This window comes from Protobothrops mucrosquamatus, unplaced genomic scaffold (assembly GCF_001527695.2).
Source record: "Protobothrops mucrosquamatus isolate PMUCROS unplaced genomic scaffold, P.Mucros_1.0 scaffold3651, whole genome shotgun sequence".
Classification (NCBI taxonomy): Eukaryota; Metazoa; Chordata; class Lepidosauria; order Squamata; family Viperidae; genus Protobothrops; species Protobothrops mucrosquamatus.
The window spans coordinates 164,420-172,889 of record NW_015389612.1 but is presented as its reverse complement, the minus strand read 5'-3'; the positions used below and the strand labels follow the sequence as shown (position 1 = coordinate 172,889).

General features: G+C 45.6%; 1 protein-coding gene across 1 annotated transcript in view; it reads left to right on the top strand.

Moving 5' to 3' along the window:
* The first annotated feature begins 4,806 nt into the window (after positions 1–4,806).
* The window catches only part of LOC107298002 (dihydropyrimidinase-related protein 1-like), a 12,987-nt gene continuing 9,323 nt past the window's right edge, over positions 4,807–8,470 (top strand). Inside the window, exons 1-4 of the mRNA XM_015827364.2 lie at positions 4,807–4,886; positions 5,762–5,946; positions 6,452–6,616; positions 7,595–7,656. Of these exons, the coding sequence (XP_015682850.1) occupies positions 5,823–5,946; positions 6,452–6,616; positions 7,595–7,656 (351 nt within the window). The 5' untranslated portion in view covers positions 4,807–4,886; positions 5,762–5,822. The remainder of the gene's footprint in view (positions 4,887–5,761; positions 5,947–6,451; positions 6,617–7,594; positions 7,657–8,470) is intronic.

Below are 8,470 nucleotides of genomic sequence, written 5' to 3'. Positions count from 1 at the left end.
CCTGGAAAAGGGGGGGGCGGCCTTTTCCGCTTCCTGGGCTGCGCAGGGCGGGGGGCGGCGCCGCCCCTCGCCAGTCCCCCCGCCTAGCGCCCGCCCAGCCCCTCGTGCCGTCGTTGGGAAGGGGCGCCCGTCGCCCCCCCCACTCCCCGTAGCCCAGACCCTCCCCCCCCGCGGCATGGCTGGCGCCCCGGACCCCGAGGGGCTCCCCCGGCAGGTGAGCGGGGCTGGGGGGCGGGAGGGGCTCCGGCGGAGGCGGGCGGGGGTCGGCTTTGTCTGCCTGCCTGCCTCCCTGCGGAGGGAAGGGAAGGGAACCGGGGGCGGCTGGGGCTATGGGGGGGGGGAGGACCGGAGGGCAAGGGAAGGCTCGGTCCCGGCCACGGATGGAAGGAAGCCCGGCCCGCTCCGGGCAGAAGGGAAGGGCTGGCTCCGTCCGCGCTCCTGGCCTTCCTCCCCCCCCTCCGGTGGTCCCACGATGTAAAGCAGGAGCCCCCCTAGCTCCGCGCCTTCTTCCCGAGTCTGGAACGGAGTAAAGCCCCGGGATGATTTGCACCGCTTTGGCAGGAAGGAACGGAACCGGATCCCTTTGGCTTTCTCTTCTTGAAATCTAGAGAGCTGCCCGGGCCCTTGTTTTCATTTTCAATTTTCAATTTCATTTTATTTTATGTCGCTTTGAAGCGTCTTGATCGGAGGAGGGCTTAGGGGGGGAGAGAGGGAAAAAAAAGAGAGGATTTCGCCTTTTTTGTGTGTGTTGTTGCAGAGAGCCAAGATTTTGCTGAGCGAAGAGCTTGGGTAGAAGGCTGGGTGGGGGTTGAGGAGGGGTCTTGACAAGAGGGAGCGAGGGGTGATTTTTATAGTGGTTGTGTGTGTGTGTGCGTGTGTGTGTGTGTGTAATGGCTGGTGTCGACAGCTATGGGATCATCAGCCACGACTAGATGCAATCTGGAAAAAAGCAGACCGAGATCTGAGCAAGCCATGGCTTCTTTTCTTATGAATAATGCAAGGTTCAGATCATCCCCAGAAATAACTGTTGAGCAAGGGACTTGGAAGGGAAAACGTGGCCATCCAGAGTCACATGAAATGGTGAGATGAGCAGCACATAAATTTTAATAATAATAATAATAATAATAATGATGATGATGATGATGATGATGATGATCATCATCATCATCATCATCATCATCATGATAATTTGGAATCCAAACAGACCAACATCTGGCCCTGTAACGGGTCTTCAGACTTGGCCCTTTTATGACTGGTGGACTTCAACTCCCAGAATTCCTCAAACCGATGCGACTCAAGTTCTAGTCCTGCCTTAGTCATCAAGCCAAACTTGGGTAATCTTGGGCCAGCCGCTGTCTCCCAGCCCAGGAAGCAGCAGCAATGGCAAAACCACTTGCAAAATCTCGCCTAGAAAAAAATGGCAGGGACGCCTCATCCAGGCGGTCAGCAATGACTTGGAGGCACGCAAACCACAAACCCTGATGGTTAATGGATAGGCCTACTTCAGCTGGATCCTGAAAGCGTTATTTGGGTCAAACCGAGTTCCTGCCTGGCTGCACACGAAAGAAGCACATGGTTTCCATGAGGCCGCTTCGAATTCAGGCCGTTCTCCGCTTCGGAGCCTGCAGCCCAGGGGTACTTGGTCAGAATTTATCGCAAGACTGACAGATGACAGAAGATAATCAGAACAGTCAGGGATTCCTTTTACACAAAGAACCAGGCAGAGCGTTGGAGGAGGAGGAGGAGGAGGAGGAGGAGGAGGAGGAGGAGGAGGAGAGGAAATAAACAGGTTGTTATTATTGTGGGTTGTTTAGTCAGGGCTGAACTTTCATGCAAGCCTTTGTCCTTTTTGCCTGATGAAGCCGCTAGCCCAGGGGTAGGCAACCTTGGCTCTTTTATGACTTGTGGACTTCAACTCCCAGAATTCCTGAGCCAGCATGGCTCAGCATGGAAACCTCTCCATTTCTCCTCAGCATGGCTGGCTCAGGAATTCTGGGAGTTGAAGTCCAGGAGTCATAAAAGAGCCAAGGTTGCCTACCCCTGCGCTAGCCCCTAGTCTTCTCTGATTCATAGCCTAGTTCAGTGATGGCAAAACTTTTAGAGACCGAGTGCCCAAACTGCAACCCAAAACCCACTTATGTATCTTCAGGTGCCGGCGGGCGTGGCCCATTGGGTAGGTGTGGCCAATTGGGTAGGTGTGGCCAATTGGGTGGGCGTGGCTGCGGTGGTAATGGCAGACTGGTTGGGACTAAAAAGTTCAATCAATTCCAACTTTGCGAGATCTTTTTTTTTCCCTGCGAGAAGTTTAAATTGATTGATTGAACTTTTTTTTTTTTGCACACGGCGGCGGAGGCCTTAAGCGAGAAGGTTTTATAAAACCCAGCTGAAGGTCTAGAACTGGGGCGATGGCGCACGTGCCCACAGAGAGGGCTCTGCGTGCCGTGCCATAGGTTGGCCACCACAGGCCTAGTTTGAATCAGCTCACAGCCCAGTTTAGATTTTTCTAGAATTTTAGAACAGGGGAAAGGGTGGGTGGGTGTAGGGAACCACAGCCCTTTTATGACTTGTGGACTTCAACTCCCAGAATTCCTGAGTCAGAACTCCTGGGAGTTGTAGTCTACAAGTCATAAAAGGGCCAAGTTTCCCTGCTGGCTCGGGAATTCTGGGAGTTGTAGTCCACGAGTCGTAAAAGGGCCAAGTTTCCCTGCTAGCTCAGGAATTCGGGGAGTTGTAGTCCACAAGTCATAAGAGGGCCAAGTTCCCATGCTGGCTCAGGAATTCTGGGAGTTGTAGTCCACAAGTCATAAAAGAGCCAAGTTCCCATGCCGGCTCAGGAATTTTGAGAATTGAAGTCCACAAGTCATAAAAAGGGCCATCGTTCACCACCCCTATCCTACAGCAAGGGTGTCCAACCTTAGGAACTTTAAGATCTGTGGACTTCAACTCCCAGAATTCCCCAGCCTGCCAGCCATGCTGGCTGGGGAATTCTGGGAATGGAAGCCCACAAGTTGCCAAACTTGGACACCCTTGTCCTAGAGTCTCAAGCTCTGAAGTTATTACAGCTCCTGCATCTTCCTCCAATTCAGAAACAAACGGAAGGGTTTCACCTCGGGAGCCATATCTAATACGTGGTTTGTTTGGAAGGAGAACTTCTGCTTCACAATTCTGTAAACCCAGGGTCCTGGGAGAAGACCTCAAAGGACTTCAGGGATAGGCAGGAAGTCATCACTTCTTTGAGATACTGAAGTTCTGTTGTAGTGTTATGTGTTCCTGGCCACTTTCCTTCGTGACCAGAGGCAAGGTCGCCTGACCAATAACCATCCAAGACACAGTGAAGGCCTTTTGTTTCGTTTATTGTGTTAGAAGTAAGTCTTCATCCTGGTTCATCCAAGCCGGGAATAAATAAGCAAACATGGCGACTGCTTTGGGAAGAAGGTTACAGTTTATTACAGAAGAAAGATGGTCCTTGCAAGAAGGAGCAGAGGAGAAGAAAGAGAGTGAGCACATGGGTAGAAGGTTTTTTTATACCCCCTCTAGCCCTGTTTGGAATAGTTTCCTGTTCCTGTGGCATGAACTTTGAGGATATTTCTGAGTGTTTTTCTAGGCCTTGATATCTGTGGTTTAATCCTATTATCATATCCTGCTTCCCAGGTGATGGGGCTAATGACTCCTAGAGTTTGGGTGGGGCATGCAGATTNATAGATTAACATTGGAGATGAAAGAAAAAGATGACTCAGTTTATTTTATAACTTGGGAAAAATTTTATCAATGGTTAGAGACATGTTAGAACTTGAAGGATTTAATATTTTAGAACCAATGACTGATATTTAACCGAGTTCTAATTAATACGTTGATAACATCTTTAATTTTAGTGATTTAGTGATTCTTATCCGTTAATGTTGTTAGTCATGACTTCTTGAGATTTTATTATTCATGTTTATTTAAATAGATGAATTTATTTGTTTATTAATTGTTAGTAATATGGCTACAGTTAAGCTTATTTTAAAAATGGTAATATTTACCCATTATTATGATCCGGACAGTAGCGTGTTTGTTAAAATATGTGATTGTATCTATCCTTATTTTATCCTAAATCCCCTATTCCCTTCCCCCCATCCCCTTCCCTTACCATACCTGTATTGTTCCTATTTTTTCCTTATGCCTATAAACTCAATAAAATATTGTTTAAAAAAAAAAAAAAGCTTGGTTCTCTCCAAAGTTTCAACCCAAAATATTCCCTTCTTTATACAGCCCTGTCCCGGCCGCCACATCCCTCCTCTTTCCCCATTGGCTGAGGTACTATGAGGTTACAACTATGAGGTTACACCGACTATCTCCTACATATTTCCTGCTACATACTAAATCATACATCACATGTACATTAAAATTAAGAGATAAGGTGTGTCAGTTAATATTAATCAACTAATTGCACAGGCTCAGTTGCCTGAGTTCTGCCCCCCCTTTTTTATGACTTCTTAGAAAAATCGGTTCTTTCCTGTTTTGCTAGTTATCTTCTCTTACAGCTCCTTTTCCCCATTCTGAAGACCCAGATAACAATTTTGCCTATGTGTTTCTCTTCCATCCTTCCTTTATGCTGTCCTTTCCTGTTTCCCAGCCATTGTAGTTGCTTCTCCACTCAGAAAATTTCCACTGCAGCAAATTCAATTTTAAATTTCTCTTTCAATATTAAATTTTTGAAGACCTTTCCTTTACTTCTATCAGTAGGACCGTATTATTTAATTATTTGAATGTTGCCCTCACCATTTCTGGATTTTGTTTTGTTTTTTGCCCACTCAGGGTGATGGTTTATTCATTAAGAACGGACGGATTATCAACGATGACCACTCCTTCTACGCCGATGTGTACGTGGAAGATGGACTTATAAAGTTAGTGTCGAAACCCTGAAATTTGTTTTGTTTTGCACATTCTGTGATACAAAAGATGCAGCTTCTGGCCTACTTGCTCTGGTTAACAGCTTTGGATTAAAAAGATGATACTTGGAGAGACAAAAATCAGAAAGCGATGAGGTTAAACGATTGTAAGGTATGCCTCGATTTACAACAGTTCATTCAGTGACCATTCAAAGTTACAACGGCACTGAAAAAACAGACTTATGCCCGTTTTTCACACTTAGGACGGTATAGCAGCCCCACGGCCATGTGATCAAAATTCAGATGCTTGAGAACTGACTCGTATTTACGACAGTCTCCCGGGATCACGGGATCCTCTTTTGCAAGCTTCTGACAACCAAAGTCAAGGGAGGGAAGCCAGATTCACTTAACAACCGGGTTACTAACTTAACACCTGCAGTGATTCACTTAGCAACGGTGGGATAAAAGGTTGTAAAAATGGGGGCAAAATTCACTGAACAAATGTCTCACTTAGCAGCGGAAATTTGGGGGCGACGGTCGAAAGTGTGAAAAAGTGGTCATAAGTCCCTTCTTTCAATGCCGTTGAGACTTTGAATGGTCACCAAATGAGCTGTTGCAACTTGAGGACTACCTGTAGTTAGCTTATTTCATGTAAGCAGTGCTCAGCTGGGTTCTTGAGGCTGAGGGCCTCAGTACTTCGTAGCAAAATTTTCAGTCGAAAAACGCAGCGAGTTCTTTCAGGAATCCAGGCACTTGGGGATATTTTTTTTTAGGGCTGAACCAAGCATGGCGATGCTGCAGGCGATCCTTTAAAGGTGAAATGTATATTTGAGATGTTTCGGGCCCTCCCTCGATAAAAGAGTGAGCAGCTTTGCTTTCTTCCTGCTTAGACAAATTGGAGAGAATCTGATTGTCCCCAGAGGCCCAAAAACCATCGAGGCAAGCGGCTTTATGATTCTCCCAGGCGGCATCGACAGCAACACTTGTCTGCAGAAATCCGTTCAGGGCTTAGCAGTGGCTGACGACTTTTATCAAGGCACGAAGGCTGCATTGGCTGGGGGCACCACCACCGTCAGTAAGTATCAGAGCCAGACCCACAACAGATGAGGTTCAACTTCTCCATAGGGATTTCTGTGGAGATTGTCCATCATCCAGGTCACGGTTATCCCAAACGTTTGCCTTTTCCAAAAGGCAACTGGACTTTCTGGTTTTTTTTTTTCTTTGAAAACATTTCATGTCTCATCCAAGAAGCTTCTTTACTCAAGAACTGAAGAAGCTTCTTGGACGAGAAGCGAAACCTCTTCAAGGATAAGTCCCGAACCTCTCGACTGCTGCGCTGCTGCGCAGGACCGAAAGTCTACACAGTTTCTTATTTACCACAAATCACCCCAATCCTTATCTCTGAGTCTTCTAAACTTCCAAAACCGTGAATCCGGCAGCGAGGTGGTCACACCACAAGATCTTCAAATATCGAAGAGTAATTTTTCAAGCCTCTGGAAACCGAACGGTTCACCCGGCTGACTTTAATTCAAAATGTGCCAAAATCTGCGATTCGAGCGGGCGCTCTTTGTCTTTTGCAGTTGACCACGTCCTTCCGGAGCCTGGCTCCTGTTTACTAACGGCGTTTGGAAAGTGGAAAGAGGCAGCGGAGAGCAAATCCTGTTGTGATTATTCTCTGCACGTGGACATCACCGACTGGTATGATGGGATCCAGGAAGATCTTGAAAATCTGGTGCACAACAAAGGTTTGTTTGCAATAGTGGTGAATATCTGTAGCTCGGCTGGAGGATGAGGGTGGAGGTTCGGTCTCCGAGCTTCTGGGTTGGTTTCCGAACGTTTCTGGGTAACATCTTCAGTGGAGTTTAAGGGACGTCAGTATCCGTGTTTCTTCTGTTTGTAAGGGCTTCAGGTGTGGGTGTGTTGAGTGAGGGTCTCACAAGACTCATCACAAACCTCTCACTGATGACTCACACCTGACCCATCACAAGACCCAGCAAAGACCCTCACTTGACACACCCACACCTGAAGCCCTTGTAAACAGAAGAACAAGGACACTGACATTCCAGACACGTGGCGACAATTAGCAACTGACTCACATTAACGACCGTTGTAGTGTCCCGGGGGACCATGGGATCCCCCCTTTGCCACCTTCTGACAAGCAGTCAGTGGGAAAATCGAATTCCCTTTAACAACTGCAGCAATTTGTTGAACAATTGTGATAAGAACATTCGTAAAAGGGAGCAAAATTCACTTAGCAAATGTCTCACTTAGCAACAAAAATTTTGGATTCCGTTGTGGTGGTACGTCGGGGGCTGCCTGCGTTGTCAGAATCAAAGGTTTGCGTCTCGAAGGAGTACAAAGGTTGTAATGCAACACACAAGTCTGACAGAAGATGATTGCTCACCTTGTTTGAAAAAGTATAGAGACGTACAATTGTGTTCATTCTGGGTTTTTTGTGTTTGTGTGTTTTGTTTTGTGCATTATATTTCATTGTATTAACACTTGAATTAACACTCTCTAGATAGCCATTTCAACATTTGAACCTATGCTACCTAAAAAATAGCTTATCCCTGTTAATGTAGGAAGTGAATTGATAGTTTATCAGTCCCAAATAAAACAGTCTCTCCGTGTTTTATTGGTTGGACTCTGTGTTTACGGTACCAGGTAATCCTAATCCCTTTATATTGTGTGAATTAATTCATTCATTTTTTTTATCTTAATAGGTATCAATTCTTTCCAAGTCTACATGGGCTACAAAGATCTCTACCAAATGACCGATTCCCAAGTATGTATTTTTTTTTTCTTACGAGATTTGAAATCTCATATCGGTCTGATTTTTAACTAGGATGAAGTGGATAGCATTTGCCAACTGTGTTTTATTTTTCGTTCAGTTACCTCTTCTCTTTTGGTTCGTGAGTTGAGTTGGACCCCCATTTTATTCTGAATTAGGATTCTGCTCTCTTTATGATTCTGTTGCAGGATTAGGGCAATTTTAACTGAGAATATAGACGTTATCCAATGCTTGGACTGCTATTTTCAGAATGATTGTCTTTCAACTGAGCCAGGAAACCTTTCCAAATTGCCAGATCCTCAGCTGATATCCTAAGGCAAAATTTAATGAAAATCTCATGTTGTTAAGATTATTCTTCTTTGGTGATAGATTAGCAATAGCAATGGCACTTAGACTTATATACAGCTTCGTAGTGCTTTACAGCCCTCTCTAAGCAGTTTGCAGAGCCAGCCTCTTGCCCCCAACAATCTGGGTCCTCATTTTACCAAAACATGGCTGAATTCAGAGTGTTTGAAGGTCTGACAGAGGCGATCCTGCAAATAATCTGGTCCCGTGAAGCTTCTATTGACCAGGAAGGGAGACGGGAACAGAGGTTAAAAAAAAAATCTCCCCAGAAAGAACTTGATCCATTTTGCCAGTGACAAGATAATGAATATACATCATGAAGTTTGCCTTTTTTGGATCTGATGTTATCTTAAGCTGAGAGAACAGAAAACATGTAAAAACAACTCTTCTTCTTCTTCTTCTTCTTCTTCTTCTTCTTCTTCTTCTTCTTCTTCTTCTTCTTCTTCTTCTTCTTCTTCTTCTT